This window comes from Mercenaria mercenaria, chromosome 10 (genome assembly GCF_021730395.1).
Source record: "Mercenaria mercenaria strain notata chromosome 10, MADL_Memer_1, whole genome shotgun sequence".
In the NCBI taxonomy this organism is placed as follows: domain Eukaryota; kingdom Metazoa; phylum Mollusca; class Bivalvia; order Venerida; family Veneridae; genus Mercenaria; species Mercenaria mercenaria.
The window spans coordinates 1,379,341-1,398,598 of NC_069370.1; the positions used below are offsets into that span (position 1 = coordinate 1,379,341).

A 19,258-nucleotide genomic window follows, 5' to 3' on the forward strand; every position below is an offset into this window, starting at 1 on the left:
GTACAATTTTAATGGAAAGAAAGAAAAGGGCGCCATCTTTATAACAAGAAATTTTTCAAAAAACTTAATATGTTGTGTCATGACTAGGCCTTCAAATTTTCTCATTATTTTTCTAAAATGTTTTCATATCTTGTCACTCGACTGTCATATAATCTGTCTTTTTGTCAGTTGCTGTGTTTTATTCGGGTGTTTTCTTACAATCTATTCATACATCTCACCTTTCTCGAATGCTACTGTAAGACGAGCATTTCATATTATTCACACCTGTAAATTTTGTATGAAAATCAGTTATTCATCAGCGACCTGCTTAACATTTTTTACTTATATTGAATACGTGTAAAATGTTTACGAAAATGTATTTTAACCTTTTTTTTCGCAAGTATGATATATGACAGTTTTAGAGGTATTTCAAATTTATTACTTCGGGTATCAAAGTCGGCTCTCTAGGGTTTTGTGATTTTATTTGCTGTAAAAACTGTTTCATAGAAATACCAGAATAAGTTTTAACATCAGTTCTTGACAATATGCACATGTTTACTAGTCATAAAATAGTTTGAATTCAGTGATAAAATACCTGGAAGGCTAAACAATGAAATGTTTTGTTTATTTTTAATTTTTCAGTTGAAATCATCCCTAATAATTTAGCATATAGAAAAAACAAAAACAACAAAAAAACAACAATGGTTAATTGACAACATTGGATTTATGGCATTTGAAGATATGATTTTTTCAAAAATTTTGACTTTCGTATGTTCCTTTCTGGTTCCAGAAGAGATATTTCTTCTGAATGTTAAAATTTGTAGTTTGGAAACTGGAATCGATCTGAGCCGATCTGATAATAATCATATTAAACTTTTACCCTGCTAAATTTCTAAAATGGACTGGTTCATCATTCAGTTTGTGCAGCACCACTTTATTATTCAAATTGGTGTTCACTGAAAATTACTGACTTAACAGCAAACTGTGCATGCTGATCATGGTCTGCTGTGGTCGCAAAGACAAAATCACTTGCTGCCAGCAGGCTAAATGTTAATACTCTGCCCACAACACAAACAATTATAATGTTATTGAAAAACATTAAGCTTCAGTGTTTAAAGTAAGCCAGAAGATCCCATTTAACATGGAACTAAAATATAAAACAGCAAAATAAGACCTGGACTGTTAAAACTTTGTATATTTATATTTTATAAATGGCCTTGTAATGTCAGACATTACTGTTCTAAAGTTACGGTAGAAACGTTGTTTTGCATGTTACGGAGGCATTAAAGGTAGAAAAATTAAATAAATGAGACATGTTCCATTTTCGCTCTGTAATTTGTGTTGGTAATAGTTAGTTTGTACATAAATTGGTATTGATAACCCTCTAATTACAAACCAACTGCTATTCTAACTTGACAGCAATATGGCTTAAACAAGAATTTGTCATATAAAATGTTTGGAAGTCCAGTCAGGGACTTCAATGCGTCTGTTTAAAACTACCTGAATATTAGTATACACATTGGAATTTTATACATTTTGTGTATTGTCGTATGAAAAAGATGTTTTGGAATGAGAAGCAATGTTTCAAATATAATAAACAAGGTTCCAATGTAATTTCTGTTATATTTTTGGTGATTAACTTGAAGATAGTAACTTAACACAAATTGTGATATATATTTTTCTATTTCCCCTGAACTTTGCTTAGATTGAGCTATTAGTTTACTTTGATTGTCTTTTGTCCCTCGTACATCATCCATAGATTGTCATTGTGCAACCTTCATCAGCATGTTCAGTTGGTCCCTTATTATAGGACTGCTTGTATAGCATTATACAGCGATTTTTTTTTTTGGTCACTTTGGTAAAAGGTCTGGTACGGACTGAATTGGGAAGAATTGCAGCATAGGCCTGTACTTATTATAAAATTGCAAGCAAGCAATCATTATTATCTGCAAAAAATTAAAGTCAATAAAATACCAACCAGTAGACAATTTGACCAGATTTTTTTGGGACATTTTTTGCTTGGAAATTGGAAAAAATTGTCATTTTACCAGTACTTTATGAAGACGGAAAACAATTGCTGCTATAGTAAATTTTATATTTCATATTTGCAGAATTTAGAATCGCAATATTGTGCTATTCTGGAGTAAAGGTACACTTAATAACTAAACATATTTTTGTGTATTTTCAGTTCCAAGACACGATCCAGCAGTGATTATGCCTTCAACAAAGCTGCAAGCATTGCTTGGTGATGATGTTGTACTAGAATGTTCTGCCATCGGCAATCCACAACCTGTGATCTCTTGGGAGAAATACGGTGGCTCCCTCTCTGAAGGAAGATACCGTCTGCAGCATGGTAAGTACTTAGTCTTGCAACACAATTTTGAAACAAAAATGGCAAATAAGATGCCATATTGTATATGTTACAAAGTCGATTTTGGTTGGGATTAATATCTGACTGCAGCCCTTTAGCAAGTCAGGTCTTGCAGACCATTATCAAGTCGCTTGGACCAAAATACTTGTGTGAAAATTTTAATTCTTGAGAAATGATGAAAGAGGGAACAACATAAACACTATATTAAGAATAATTTTATATTTATTTTATCGACGTTTCAGGGCTTTGTCTTTTTAAAGATATTAAACAAGTAAAATGTATTCTTCTGAAGATATTTTTACCAGCATGAGAATGTTGCAGACGCTGGACATGGTTTATGTTTGATTATTACAGGGAATTTGTATCTGGACAAGGTAACGTTAGAAGATGAAGGAACCTACCTCTGCAAGGCAAACAACGGCATCAATTCTCTTATGTTAGATGGTCTAAAGGCAATGGTGCTTGAAGTATTAGGTATGTATAGATATATAGTTTACAAGTAATTTCTTCTAAAAATCAGTTATATACTGTGAAATCATTATATTTTCATGGGCATGAAAATTCATGGTTTTTTGTCAGAACTTAATTAATGGAAATACATACCTACAAATTCGGGGATTTTGACTTTGTGAGATTGGGCTTTAATTTCATGGTTTGATTTAACCATGGAATCCATGATAGTTCATTCCCACAAATATCACTCATTTCACAGTGTACGTTTCTTAACAATAAAATTCCCGTACCAAGATAACTTGTGAAATGGGACAAGGCAGTAACTATATAGCCATTGTATTTCCATAAACTGATTTTCTTTCCCCTCTCATTAATTAGTAGCTAAACATGTAATTGTTTAGTGCTGATCTTTTGAGCGGAACATGAAATTTAGATAAATAAATAAATGAAGTATTAGCAGATATATATTAACCCTTAGCCTGCTGGCGGCGATTGGTTTTGCCTTTGTGACCAGTGCAGACTAAGATCAGCCTGCACATCCGTGCAGGCTGATCATAGTCTGCACTGTTCGCTATTCAGTTAGTAAATTTTCAGTGAACACCCCTTCCAATAATAAATGGTATTGCCCAAACTGAATGATGGAACAGTCCATTTTAGAAATTTAGCAGGCTAAGGGATAAAGTACTGTTATGATTTTATGAGAATGATTTGCACAAATGACAAGAAATGCAAAAATTACAAAATAACAAAGTGTATAATATGGTCCATTAACCTAGCTCTGCGGCAGATGATTCGCTTTGCGACCAACACAGATCAGCCTGACACCGGCATTGTCATGCTAGTTCTATCAGTAGAAATTTCAGGATACTGAATAAAATGTACGTCAAATGAAAGAGCAGTTCATTAAAATTGCAGGTAAGGTAATATACATTAACGAAATGATATACATAAAACTGAACATCATTCAATATGGTTGCTTATGCTTTCTATTCATTTTCAAATATTTTTCAGAACGTCCAATAATACAGAGTGTAAATCCAGTAATTAATGTGAGTCTAGGTGGTCTGATAGAGTTAATGTGTATCGTACGAGGAAAACCGCGGCCCCAGATCACATGGTACCATGATGGAAACCTTCTCAAGGCTTTTAATGGAGGTAAAACGTTACTGTCACATTGCATGTTAAACGTGTATATTTCATTCATCCGTTATAGTTTGTATTTTGAAGTGCATAAGGTGCAATTGCATTAGAATTTAAAGGATTAATATAAAATTGAAGGAAAAATTCCAGTATGCTAGATCAGATAATTTGAATGTTCAAGGATGACATGGTCCCAGTTCCTTCAGATGTATGATTAATGTGTTTGCTAAAAACAGCAAAAGTAACTGAATACTCATGTGATGTCCCCATGTTGTAGCCGTGTCTTCACTGTGTTGTCCCCATTGCAACAAAATGGAGACCAAAAAACTATGATAGATATGCATTAGTATTGGTCGGGCTTTCAGAGAATAAAGTAGATATGATTTATGTGTGGTAAAATATCTGTATTTAGATTCAAGCTTATAAAACTGATCGTAGAAATCAGTCACAGAATGCAAGTAGATCATTGGTCAGTTTTAAGGCATTGCTGGCATTTTGAGACTCCTTTCCAAACTCTATTCTGCAACGCAAAATTTTGATTTTTTCTGAAAACATTTTGGGCATGCTTTCAAAAGTGAGGCAAAAGCATAGGTTTGTAATACTGGTTGATGCATATCACTGTGGAACATAGATAAATAATAATTTTGATGTTTTCAGAATCCCGATTGTTTATACGTAATGCTGAGGCGAGTCACCAAGGCTTGTATCAATGTTTCGCTGAGAACAGTGTGGGAATCAGCCATTCTTCAATGATAGTAAATGTGGATGTGACAAAGCGTGACTCGGGTGAGTACAAATGTAATGTTTGTAAAGAAAAATGTAATTTGTAGGTGCAATGTTCACACATATATGAAATTACGTGAATCTGTACGTAAATACTTGCCCAGGTGTAAGGAAGTCTTGCATTGCTATTGCTTAGGGACAAGATAAATTGTTGGCATATTCTGAAGCACTACAAATTTTGTTTGTGTTGTATGTTATCTTTGTATATTTTGGGTTTAACGCCGTTTTTCAACAATATTTCTGTTATGTAACGGCAGGCAGTTAACCGAGCCAGTGTTCCTGGATTCTGTACCAGTACAAAACCTGTTTTCTGCATGTAACTGCCAACTTTCCCACATGAATCAGAGGTAGAGGACGAATGATTTCAGACACAATGTCTTTTATCAATCGTAACGGAGAACATATGCCCCGCCCGGGGATCGAACTCCTGACCCGGTGATCCATAGATCTGCGCTCTCCCTATTGAGCTAAGTGGGCGGGCTTATATGTTATGTATCAAGAGTAGATCAGTTTTGCTAGGTTCTATTTGATTGTAAACATACCAGTAGTAATTTGCTCTACACGAATAACTTGCCAATTACCCACCAGAGTTGGGAGGTTGATTTGGAATTACTTCAGACCAAATGTTCTATAACTGACCATCACAGAGACTGTTCAGTCACCTGGTGATCGAATTTGTAGCCTGTGGATTGTTTGCTGAATGTTATGAATATGTTTTACCATTTTCATTAGTACTTTTCAGGTATTGACATTTAATTTTCCATATATACAAAATTTACTACAGGTACATCCTGTAAACTTTAGAAAAATCCACAAGCAGCCTTCAAAATTTAATGTTTCTTATATCCATGTTGGTTGTGCAGTTATGAAATACATGTACAAGAATACATACCAAGTTCTATTGCAGGTTCATTAACACTGTCAGATCAAAATGTTACTAAAGTGCCATCTAGTGATGAACTGCTGGACAAAAATGAAACTTCTGCTGGTCGGGAGTCCAAACGTCGAAAAGATTCAAAACGAAAGTCCAAACGAAGAAAAAATAGAAAGAAAAAACAGAGGCATAGAAATAAAGCCAGAAATTTAGAACCAGGTAAGTTTTTCTTCCCATTTTTGATGTTTTTCTTATTTGTTTCTAGGTTAGTTTGTACGTCAATTTTTTATATCAACAATTGTAGACAAAATCCCCTCAACTAGTCTTTAAGCTTCCCGCCCACAGTTGAAGTGAAATTTTTCAGTACGTTCATTTCTACCAAGTTTGGCATAGAATGTATATATTACACTGAAAAATGTTGAAATAAGTAAAAACAGGTGTAAGATACTGGTAAAAGACAAGAAGAATGTTGATATTTTCCATGATTCCAAGAGCACTGAAACAGTTTATTGTCTTCTAGACAATATTTTTTGTAGTTTATTAGGATTCCTTGCAAGAATATTTTCAGTAGCTTTGTACCACTGTTATTTGCTTTTTTTATTTCCGCAGTAAAATTAGTTCCACCAAGCAAGCCAGAAGTGAACCAGTTATCAGACACGTCTGTCATGTTGAACTGGACAGTACCGGAAAATGATGGTTTACCAATTACATTCTTCAAAGTACAGTACAAGAAAGTCGCTCCAAAGAAAGGAAGCTGGGTCACTGATGATATTAAAATTGACAGTCAAGTACGAACCTTCGAAGTTAGAGGTCTAAAACCTAGTAAGTTCTTGTTTATTAGCTTCTGTTAACTGTCGTGCTTAATGGTTGTGTTTATATGATAAGAGTTAGTTTACTTTATTTCAATTTACAATTTATTGTGTAGTTAATTTATATGTACTGTATTGCAAGTTACACATTTTCCGATATACATTTAGAAGCTCAGAAATGATAAATACGGGTTCGGAATGCTTGGAATGTAAAACATTCAGTCTGAAATAGGTTCCAAATGCTTACGAGGCGTATGTTCTGCATGATGCTTCACTAAAGACAGTACATCTGCCATGTATCCTACAACCAATTCATGTGAGAAAATTACTAGTTACTTGCAGAGGACAGTTTAATAGCGGTAAAAATATATGCAGAAGCGGCTAAAAAAAAAGCAATTGATGAAAAAATTTTGCTATTTATGTTTAGGATCCACATACAAGTTTCTATAATAGACTGGTCCATCTTTCAATTTGGACAGTACCACTTACTATTCAAAGGGGTTTTCACTGAAAATTTACTGACTGAATAGCGAACAGTGCAGACCATGATTAGCCTGCACAGATGTGCAGGCTAATCTTGGTCTGCACTGGTCGCAAAGGCAGGATAACTCGCCGCCAGCTGGCTAAAGGTTAACTAGTCAGCTTTTATTTTCAGAATTTAAAGTGATAATTGATGAAAAAATTTTGCTATTTATGTTTAGGATCCACATACAAGTTTCGTATAGCGGCTGTTTATACAAATGACGATAATGAAATAGGAGAAAATTCGGACAAGTTTGAGATGAAAGTTGATCCGGTTCCTGAAGCAAAGCCACCGAGCAAGGCACCGAACATTGTACAAGTGATTCCGATAGACTATAAAGAGAATCATGGTCTCAACGTACACTGGCAGGTACGCAAGTTACAAAGTTTCATACTTGTATTCTGTTTATTAAACTTTCCTTTATTTCCTTGTTAAATACAGTGAATGATTAGATAATTTTCGTAGATTTATGGTAGATTTGTAAAGATGCACTTGATAATTGAAATGTTATAAATCTTGTGATGTTGTTTTATTTAATTTTGCAAATGACCAACAGACAACTGGAGTTGCAGAGCTCTTGTATGACGGACAAGTGATCAAGTAACTGATTCTTTGATTTCTAGTAAAAACAACTACAACATCTTAAATTTATTAGCTTAATTGTTCAGAAGTACTTACAATTAGTGACAATATTCCTGGCTTAAAAACATCACTGATTTAGATTTTATTTTATTTACAGCACAACGTTGTGACGTTGACTCCTATAGAAGGTTTCTATATCTACTACAAGCCATTTCATGCAGAAAAGGACCCATTCCAGAATGTTACCTTGCTTGAGCCCAGCGTGCGATCCCATCTCCTCACTAACCTGTTTCCCGGCACAGAATACCTCATCAGAATGCAGTCCTTTAATGGAGTGGGAGACAGTCCATACAGTAACGAAGTTGTTGAACGAACTAAAGGTAAACTTTACTACCATCTTAGAATGTGTGACATCAATACAGTAACAAAAAGCTAAGCTTAGTAGTTCTGTATCCGTCCACATTCAAATCTTTGTCCTGTGTGGATGTAAACATGGCGTAGACTGTACTGCTTTCAAAAGCCAGTAGCCACTGTATAAACTAAATAATGAGGCACTTTGTATGGATAAAAGATTTCCTTATTTTATCATTTACACAACAAAAGTGTTAAAAATAATTGAAAAATTGATCTTTGTAAATCCGAAAACTCGAACTTTAACATGCATACCTGTGAAGAAAAGGATAAAATTGTTTCTCTTTGTGATCCAGTATATTGTATCTGTTGCCTGTTTGGACTGTAGGAATGATTGAGTTGAGATCACAATTAAAAAAATCATTTAAATGATTTGTATATTAACAGGTTCTGGTGGGCCCTATGACAATCCACAATTCCCACAAATTAAGCCTGAAGAACCGACAAAGAATCCTTCACCAGTTCCACCCACAAGCAATGATCCTGAGGTAAAAGACGATGATACAAATCGTAGCACTCGTACAGGAACACAAGCAAGCAGTGAAAATTTGTACATGATTCTCGGAATAGTTCTAGGTGTAATGATGCTGCTGTTGATCGTATTCATGTTCATGTGTTGGTGGAAACAGCGGCAGCAGCGAAGACAGCTGGGTAAGTAGTTTCATGATTTTAAAAAAAAAATTGACGGTTCTTTTTTTCTTTACCACTTGGAAGATTTGGAATGACACATACTAAGTAAATTACCTATCATTTGCACTTACGGGTTTAATATGTATTTTGTGGTCATATAGGCGTTAGAGGTTTATGATAAATGTTAATTTTATCTGGACTACTTTTCTGAATTTCATCCAGACTTGGTATACAAGAGCACTTTCAAGTCTAGAATTGTTCATACTCAGTTTGAAATTAAATTCAGTGGGTAGTTAGTGTTTCTAAAATCTCTTCAGTAATAGAAATAGTAATATTTATTGCAGTAGAACATAATAAATATAAATGTTACTTGCGAAAAATTGTAATACATGTAACAATATATTAATACACAACCTAACACAGAATGAAGGGAAAAATATATATTTTCTTGTTTTCTTTATCAGATGCTATGAATGACGCAGTGCGTAACAAATTCCAGGACCCGTCACAGAGAATATATGCGGATAGTTTACGCAAGAAGATGTTAAACGGAGGTCTTGCAATTAACGGTATTAACGGGACGATAGCGAATGGCCATATACCTCGTAATTATCATAACATGAACATTAATGTAAATCCATTATCGGAGTTAGAGCCCCTGAACTCTACGGATGGATCTAATCATTATTCTGTAAGTAAAAACTGTTCCTAAAATATTTTTCATGTGTTTTTATTAACTGTTTAAAAATGTTTCAGTTAGGTACAGAGCTGGCTGGCAGGATATTTTTGTACGGCATTTCAAAAGAACAAATGTGTGTATATCAACCTTACAGATTTCTGTGTAGGTGCTTATGTGTACATGAAATGAAGCCCAAATGAGCATTTTATGTTTTCCCCCATCTTTAAAGTTAGAATGTTACTGTCACCTTATAATAATTATTGGGTGTGATGTAAAACTTGAGAAAAAACATGTGAATAAATTGTCAGACTTGTTTATAAAGGTAAAAAATTAATTTGCAGTCTTATGTGAACTTGCATAACTATAGTTAAAACTGTTGCATAAATATATTTTGTAATTTATAAACAATATCTTTTCTTTCTCTGTTTCAGCCCTCAAGTTTTCGTCCAAATGGGACCCTCCCCTCCCATCATCGGACAAGTGACAATAATTGCAATAATATTAACCAATCAAAAAGCCTGCAGAATTCTCTGCAGCATTTAAACCACCATAATACCCCTAGTTCTGGGGAAGGGGAGACTTTAGGCAGCGGGGAATCAATGGCGAATCCCCCATCGCCGATGTGTAAAAATGTGCCAATAGGTCATAATAGTGATGCGCTTGATAGACGCTCTTTATCAAATAGGTCATGTGACCATGGGTCATGTGATCCCTGTGACAGTTCTTTATCTTACGATGATACGGGTGGTGTATATAGTAGTGGTCGTCATCGGAAACGGCGGCGGCGAGGACAGTGTAAAGAACAAACGACTAAAGATCAAGCTACAAACACGGATTTAAGCAGTAACGGTAAGTAATCTTTGAAGAAGCATTTAAAATGGTATATCCCTACACGTATCAAACTCTACTTAAATTATATATGAAAAGACGATTAAAAATCTTTTTGGACCACATTGTGCATGGCATGGTTTTGTGATTTACTTCCAATGTAATATTGAAGATAGGCTTATAATGAAAGCCGCCTCGATGAAGCACAAAGCCAACGCCACCTTAAATTAACTGTCTGATTACCTCTCAGTCAGTTATTTTCTGTTTTGTAATTCTAAATAAATGTACTTTGTTTAGCTTCAAAAAAATGACGCACCGTTTTCATTTTTCGTCTCCTTTTTTGCAGACGGCACGATGGAGTTGTCGGAGAGTAACAAAGCGATATCATCATCACAGGAGTCTGGTCAGCTTGCTGATAATACTCAAATTGTTAAGACAAACTCTGAAAGTGAAGACTTAGTTCCGTGTTCTAATGCTGTATGACCTCAGCTGTACGGACATTCTACTTACGCAATCTGCAATATTTTATTTCACCTGAGATTCTAACGAGAATTTCTTTTTCAAGAATGGCAGACTTCTTGATGGATTTATGCAATGGAGTTGTGCATTGAGTTTTCAAATCCCTCAGGAATTTTTTTTTTCAAAATAAACTGAATTAAAAAATGCATTTTGTGCATCAAGTGAAATATTCAGCAGAAAACGGACTGCTGCAATCTGATTGGTGCTTAATCATGTGATAATGTTGAATACCAAATAATGCATTTTGTGTTGACACAAAACACTTTCTACAGAAGGAGGCTGCCGTTTGATAATCAGTGAAGTGGTTTACCAAGCGGGGAGAGATAAATCAAAGGCTCTGCGGGTGAAAATTTAGCCAAAGACGGAACAATAAAAATTCTCATCAGAGAAATAGCTGACTAAATCTTTGACTAACTTTCATTATTCGGTGTACATTTTCAGTTAACTAGCAAACCTAATTCCATTTTGTCATCTGAAAGTCAAATAGAGAAACTATAGTGATTAGAAAAATTCAGTGCATCAAATGACATTAGTTTACTCGAGGAATTCAGCCTCGTGTCTTTCTTTCTGTTATGAAGATATGCAAGTTATTTATATAGTATTTATTAGGGTTATACCAAAGAAACCATTTAATTGGGAAATAAAAAAAATCAAATCTCCATTTTTTAAATAAACATGTGCATTTCTGACCATTGAGTACATACATATTTTTCGTTGACATGTCTTTAAAATTGGACATGACCTTTTTGTTTGAATCTGTACTAAACAGAATCTTTTGTATGGTTAGTATTTATTTTGGAAAAAAAGTGTTTTGAACTACAAGAAAAATTACAATGAAAATTACCAGTAATTAGTACAATTATATATTCTGTTGTTACATAAACTGCAGACTTTGAGTTCAAATTTTGATGAAATACGTATATAGCTTCTTTGAAGATTTATCACAAGAAATTGTTTACAAGGTATAACTTAAATTAAAATAAAAATACTCATGATAAATGGCAGCTGTTGACGAATCTCACAAATATAAGATTGTATATTGTACAGTAGATTAAGTATATTATTTTCAAATCTTTGATTTCTGTCAACAACTCTGAATTAAGAAGTTAACAAAAGCATCCATAAAAATTAACTAAATTACTAGTATTTATATAAAGTAAAGGCAGAATAGTTTGGTCTTTGACTTACAGCTAGAAATTTTCACAATTGTTGATACTTGTTAGTGTTGTGAATTTTACCTCCTGTGCAGTATTTAAGGTATAATTATGTACACCACTTACTTTTGAAATCCTTGTTTCTTATGGTATTTTATCTGAAGGAAAAGACATTCTTGCATTTGACTTTAGTATACTTCATTACAGTTACTTTTTGTTCTATTATTAATCATATAAAAACTTAGTTTCAAGTTTGTAAACCAGACTCAAAACTTTGGATTCTGATTGGCTGATTCTGACCTCAAGTTGGAAATTGACCAATCACAAAGCAACATTCTGGGACTGGTTCCCAAACTCATTTTACAACCTTGGAACCAGATCTGACATGAAAAGACAAAATTAATAGTCTTAAGAGTTTTTTTTATTGAAAATATCTGTTTTATACTTATTTGCATATTTTGTATAAACCATTCAGAACATTATGCTGGATTATATAGACATCATGGTTTAAAGATTGACATAAATTAAGTGTGTTAAAAAGTTTAAAGACATTTTGTTTTGTATACTGTTAAAGAGTAGTAATTTCTTATAAAGCAGTGTGTGTTTTTCTTGAGGTAGACACCGTTCTTCATGCCTCTGTTTTACAAAGATAGGGGCATTTCTTTACAGTGTAATTTGTATTTATGTATACGATTTATGTGTTGAATTACGCACTGATTTTGAGGCCAGGAACTACTTAAATTATTTTAAAATATGCTGTTGTAGATATAGGCTGAAAATCCTTTTTCAGATGAAAATGCATCGAGTATAAATATCTGTATATTGACGGGACTTCTTTTCAAACGATTATTCAGAAAGCCCGAAATATATGGAAAAATGGTAACGCACTAATAATGAAGTTACTTAAACCGCAAGGTGGTTCTGTTTTTTGCTGGAGCACTTGCATACTGGTGTATAATCTTTACCTCTGAAAATAAAACGCTCTGAGTAACACGTCACTTATAAAACGTTCATAGAAAGTAGTCTGGTCAGAAAATCAGTGAGTAGATTTAGTGATTAAAGGGTAAAGTTGCGCAATGCAACCTGGGTATTTGATGGTACGTTTATAATGAACTATAACGAGAATTAACTTTGTGTTTCTGTTAATCATTAAATTATATATTGTTGTATTTGTCTGTGTTCTTGTTCAGAGTTCCATAATATTGACAGTGGTGTAGATTTTGTAATAAAAAGTCATAAACTACTTCTTAATAGTATTAAAGTTTGTGGGAACATAGTACGTTCCTTCATGTTTTTTTTCTTCATAAAGATTTTTCAAAAAAATAGCTGGTCAAAATAAAGAAATTTTGTAATGATGTTGAAAATCTAAGAAATAGCCAAGATCAGATTTTTGTACAAATCTTTTATATTTTAACTATAAATGGTGTCAGTTACGTATTTTCGTTCATTATTGAATTCAAAATCATTAAAAAACAACTGATCATTTGAAAGTATTTAGAATTAATTAATATCGGGGATACTAAAAAAAGTTTTTAAATTTTGTTTCTGAGAACAGTCAGCTTGAAAAGGCATTTTGATCTCATATTTAGTGTCTTCTTTTTTGTTTGGTTTCACTTTAGACTAAATATTCTTAAATTACTTATTTTCTGATCATTCCAGAGAAATCTTCTGGCAAATCAGTTGATAAAGTAGAAAAAAATGTTAAAAATGCTTGTTAACAGACTGACAAAAAATGTTTTCTTAGTTTACAAGCTTAAAGTGTATATTGTATAAACCTGATATTCAGTATTATATGTTCATACGAAATGTTTGGTTGCTATGGAAACACTTCAAGAAAGCCTTGTGATTTTACTTTTACCCAAATCTGGAAGAAATATTTAACCTTTACCCTGCTGTATTTCTAATCATTCAGATTGGGCAGTACCACTTTTGATTCAAAGGGGCGTTCACTAAAAATTTACTGAGTGAATAGCGAACAGTGCAGATCATGATCAGCCTGCATAGATGTGCAGGCTGATCTTGGTCTGCACTGGTCGCAAAGGCAGAATCCCTTGCCGCTAGCAGGCTAAGTAATTGTAGTTAAAAATATCTTAAGAAAGTAGGGAAATTTGTTACCATAGCAACAAAACTTTTTTTTTCACCACACCACACATTTATTGTGTGTACAGAAGTGTGATCATTCAATGTTGAATGTAAATGAAGTTTGATCATACGTATTGTTTAAATGAAACATTATATAATTATGTTATATTAACATACTAAATGCACATATCAAAATTTCTTAGAATAATATTGAAATGTTCTATTGTTATAATTTGGAAAATCTTGTTTATAAAACCAAGCAGGTGAATGAATTCGTCAAAATTTTTGTTAAAAATTATATTAGTTTTGTTATTTTTTAAATGGATACAATTACAGTTTTATTTCTAGAATTACCATGTCTTGCACGGGGGAGTCATTTCTATGTGAATTTACGCATATTCTTCAGTGTTTCCAAAACATATGTATGATCATTCTGTCATTTTCAGAGAATATATGTGATCATTGCATCATCAAATGTTAACATATGTGTGGTCATACAGACTATTTGTATATGATTTAAATGAAAAATGTGATATTTTAGATTTGTATTGTGTATGTGCGTGTGCGATCGAGGGTATGCGAGTAGGAATGAATGAGAACATCTCCCAGAGTGTTGGAATTTCTTTACAGCTCACCTTCAAAATGTTCATTCTCTAGAAGTTGAGATTTCTTACATGTATGAGTACACCACATGTACATGTATAATATATTTTGTTATATACCTATGGTAAACAAATTCAGTATATCGAATTTTTAAACAAATTTACGCATACACATTTATAAAACACTGGTAAAATCTAATTTTGGCGTTCAAAAATGTGTATATTTACTGTGTATTGTGTCATTAGATTGATTTTCGGCCATTTTACAGCAGACGCTTTGTATTTACTAAACATATGAAAGTGTACACGTTCTATTGGAAAACTCAACTTTCGTTAGGTCATCAAAATCTGTTATAATAGGAGAATCGTGTCCATTGAATATGCAGTTACATTCATGATCATTATATTACATCCTAGGTACACTCTTGCATAATATTTTGACATAATTATATGCCATGGGACAGGCTCTAACAACTAGATATCCAGCAAATCAAGCGGTTCCGTTTCTTTAGATTTGGTTTACCTTCAAGCTTTTAACCTGTTTGAAAATAATAGATATTTCCTTTTTTTTTAAAACGGAACAAAAAGATTATTTGATTTAATTCATTTCAGATTTTTTTTGTGACAAGAGAAAATTAAATTTTGCAAGTAGCTTTATATGCCTAGAGTCTGTGCTTGATTATGTATATAGGTGAATTCATAACTTTTAAACAAATCACATTGGCCAGTACTCTTCATTCTTCTTTCTATCACAAAGTACATTGTGTAGAAGTGTTAAATTTTATATCAAGAATCTCATACGTTGTATTGATTTTTCTAAAGTTGATATTAATATTACTTTTATTGATTTTAATATATAAATAATATTTCCTGTGGACTGAGAATGCATCGAAATTTTATTTGGCAAAAAAATCTGTAAATTATTAAATTTGATAAAGTAAAGAAAACTGTAATTGAGCCGTGCCATGGGAAAACCAACATAGTGGCTTTGTGACCAGCATGGATTCAGACCAGCCAGCGCATCCGCGCAGTCTGGTCAGGATCCATGCTGTTCACTAACCGTTTCTCTAATTGTAATAGGCTTTGAAAGCGAACAGCATGGATCCTGACCAGACTGCGCGGATGCGCAGGCTGGTCTGTATCCATGCTGGTCGCAAAGCCACTATGTTGGTTTTCCCATGGCTAGGCTTGTATGTGTGTTTGTGCCTGCAGGTTTGAAAGATGTGAGTATAAATCTTGTGTAGTAAAACTGTTGTACATCATCACACAAACTAAATTGTATATAAAGTAATTTATAATAAATGATGAAAAAATAAAACATGACCAAAAACATTATAAACTGAGTTTTCTTTTCTTTTGTATATTTATAAACCATGCTTCATCAACTTGTGTGCTGCTTTTGTGTCCAACTGGTTAAGTCGCTGCCTTAACATGTGTTGATTCGAACTCTGCTTGGAACATAACAATAAGCTACCTAGCTGACTTCTAGGTCAATGGTTCTACCCTGGTACCCACCCATACCTGAAATAATGTCCAGATGGCACCCAGAATGCTGGAAACCAAATATGACTTGGCGGCCAGTGAACAGCACAAAGTCTTATTTTAACTACCCACCAGTAAGATCCTACTGAACTATAAGCTTCCTGTACTAAGAGCTTAATATATTGGCTGACTTATCTAAGAGTCTTCGGACATACAAGCTTGCTAAAATATGGTGTATGCCCACTGAAGTATGACTTGAGCTGAGATAAAGATTATAACCCTATTGAAATATTACATGAACTATGAGCCTACTGAATGAAGTGTGTTACGGTTACGGCTCTTCTTGAAATACAAGCTTACTGAAGTATGACGTTTCTTAAATATGAGCCTCGTAAACTATGAGCTTAATTGAAATACGTGCCTACTGAAATGCAAGCCTACTGAAATACAAGCTTACTGAAGTATGACGTTTCTTAAATATTAGCCTCCTAAACTATGAGCTTACTGAAATACGAGTCTACTGAAATATGAGCTTAAATGAAATACAAGCCTACTTAAATATGAGCCTACTGAAATATGATTAGCCTATTGAAATATGAGTCTACTGAAATATTAGGCTAGTGAAATATGACCCTACTGAAATATAAGCTTAATGAAACATAAGCCTACTGAAATATAGCCTACTGAAATATAAGCCTACTGAAATATAGCCTACTGAAATATAGCCTACTGAAACATAGGCCTACTGAAACATAAGCCTACTGAAATATAGCCTACTGAAATATAAGCCTACTGAAATATAGCCTACCGAAATATAAGCTTAATGAAATATGAGCCTACTGAAATATAAGCCTACTGAAATATAGCCTACTGAAATGCAAGCCTACTGAAATATAAGCTTAATGAAATATGAGCCTACTGAAATATGATTAGCCTATTTAAATATGAGCCTAATGAAATATTAGTCTACTGAAAAATGAGCCTACTGAAATATGAGCCTACTGAAATATAAGCTTCAATGAAATATAAGCCTACTGAAATATAGCCTACTGAAATATAAGCCTACTGAAATATAGCCTACTGAAATATAAGCCTATTGAAATACAGCCTACTGAAATGCAAGCCTACTGAAATATAAGCTTAATGAAATATGAGCCTACTGAAATATGATTAGCCTATTTAAATATGAGCCTAATGAAATATTAGTCTACTGAAAAATGAGCCTACTGAAATATGAGCCTACTGAAATATAAGCTTCAATGAAATATAAGCCTACTGAAATATAGCCTACTGAAATATAAGCCTACTGAAATATAGCCTACTGAAATATAGCCTACTGAAATGCAAGCCTACTGAAATATAAGCTTAATGAAATATGAGCCTACTGAAATATGATTAGCCTATTTAAATATGAACCTAATGAAATATTAGTCTACTGAAAAATGAGCCTACTGAAATATGAGCCTACTGAAATATAAGCTTCAATGAAATATAAGCCTACTGAAATATAGCCTACTGAAATATAAGCTTAATGAAATATGAGCCTACTGAAATATAAGCCTACTGAAATATAGCCTACTGAAATGCAAGCCTACTGAAATATAAGCTTAATGAAATATGAGCCTACTGAAATATGATTAGCCTATTTAAATATGAGCCTAATGAAATATTAGTCTACTGAAAAATGAGCCTACTGAAATATGAGCCTACTGAAATATCAGCTTCAATGAAATATAAGCCTACTGAAATATAGCCTACTGAAATATAAGCTTAATGAAATATGAGCCTACTGAAATATAAGCCAACTGAACTATGAGCCTACTGAAATATATGCTTAATGAAATACGAGTCTACTGAAATATTAGGCTAGTGAAATACGAGCCTACTGAAATATAAGCCTACTGAAACATAAGCCTACTGAAATATGAGCCTACTGAAATATGATTAGCCTATTGAAATATGAGTCTACTGAAATATTAGGCTAGTGAAATATGAGCCTACTGAAATATAAGTTTAATGAAACATAAGCCTACTGAAATATAGCCTACTGAAATGCAAGCCTACTGAAATATTAGTCTACTGAAAAATGAGCCTTCTGAAATATAAGCCTACTGAAATATAAGCCTCAATGAAATATAAGCCTACTGAAATATAAGCCTACTGAAATATAAGTTTAATGAAATACGAGTCTACTGAAATATTAGGCTAGTGAAATATGAGCCTATTGAAATATAAGCCTACTGAAATATAAGCCTACTGAAATATGAGCCTACTGAAATATGAGCCTATTGAAATATTACCCCACTGAAATATGAGCCTACTGAAATATAAGCTAAATGAAATATGAGCCTATTGAAATATTAGGCTACTGAAATATGAGCCTACTGAAATATTAGCCTACCTACTGAAATATGAGCCTACTGAAATACGAGCCTAATGAAATACCAGCCTACTGAAATATGAGCCTACTGTAATATATTTATTTATTTGGGTTTTACGTCGCACCAACACAGTATAGGTTATATGGTGCCAAACAGGACTACAAATTTTGGTTTCACATCTCATTTACATCGAAATAAAAACATGAGGTATGGAATCAAAATTTGTGTACCTGCTGGAATCACAGAGTTACAGCAAAATCAAGTGTTAAGACCCTATTAGTCGCCTCTTACGATCATGCAAGGGTAAGGCAGTGGTTCCAATTCTTTTCATACATAGATCGTCCCAGAACCACATGGGGCGAGTCTACTGAAATATGAGCCTACTGAAATATTAGCCTACTGAAATATTAGTCTACTGAAATATGATTAGCCTACTGAAATATGAGCCTACTGAAATATAAGCCTACTAAAATATAAGCCTACTGAAATATGAGCCTACTGAAATATAAGCCTACTGAAATATGAGCCTACTGAAATATGAACCTACTGAAATATGAGCCTACTGAAATATGAGCCTACTGAAAAATAAGCTTAATGAAATATGAGCCGACTGAAATATGATTAGCCTACTGAAATATGATTAGCCTACTGAAATATTAGCCAACTGAAATATGAGCCTACTGAAATATAAGCCTACTGAAATATGAACCTACTGAAATATGAACATACTGAAATATGAGCCTACTGAAATATAAGCTTAATGAAATATGAGCCGACTGAAATATGAGCCTACTGAAATATGAGCCTACAGAGATATAAGCTTAATGGGCCTACTGAAATATAAGCCTGCTGAAAAATGATTAGCCTACTGAAATATTAGCCTACTGAAATATGAGCATATTGAAATATGAGCCTACTGAAATACTACCCTACTGAAATATGAGCCTACTGAAAAATGAGCCTACTGAAATATGAG

The 19,258-nt window shown here is 33.4% G+C and overlaps 1 protein-coding gene across 6 annotated transcripts in view; it reads left to right on the forward strand.

The window, feature by feature from the left end:
• Positions 1-15,231, forward strand: part of LOC123560991 (cell adhesion molecule-related/down-regulated by oncogenes-like) — a 120,035-nt gene extending 104,804 nt beyond the window's left edge. For all 6 annotated transcript variants that reach the window (XM_053552096.1, XM_053552093.1, XM_053552095.1 and 3 more), the window contains 12 exons: positions 2,168-2,332; positions 2,705-2,824; positions 3,815-3,958; positions 4,601-4,729; positions 5,634-5,819; positions 6,210-6,422; positions 7,111-7,301; positions 7,672-7,894; positions 8,313-8,576; positions 9,020-9,246; positions 9,666-10,083; positions 10,409-15,231. In XM_053552096.1, coding sequence (XP_053408071.1) covers positions 2,168-2,332; positions 2,705-2,824; positions 3,815-3,958; positions 4,601-4,729; positions 5,634-5,819; positions 6,210-6,422; positions 7,111-7,301; positions 7,672-7,894; positions 8,313-8,576; positions 9,020-9,246; positions 9,666-10,083; positions 10,409-10,545 — 2,417 coding nt within the window. In that variant the 3' untranslated portion in view covers positions 10,546-15,231. The remainder of the gene's footprint in view (positions 1-2,167; positions 2,333-2,704; positions 2,825-3,814; positions 3,959-4,600; positions 4,730-5,633; positions 5,820-6,209; positions 6,423-7,110; positions 7,302-7,671; positions 7,895-8,312; positions 8,577-9,019; positions 9,247-9,665; positions 10,084-10,408) is intronic.
• Positions 15,232-19,258: the final 4,027 nt, after the last annotated feature.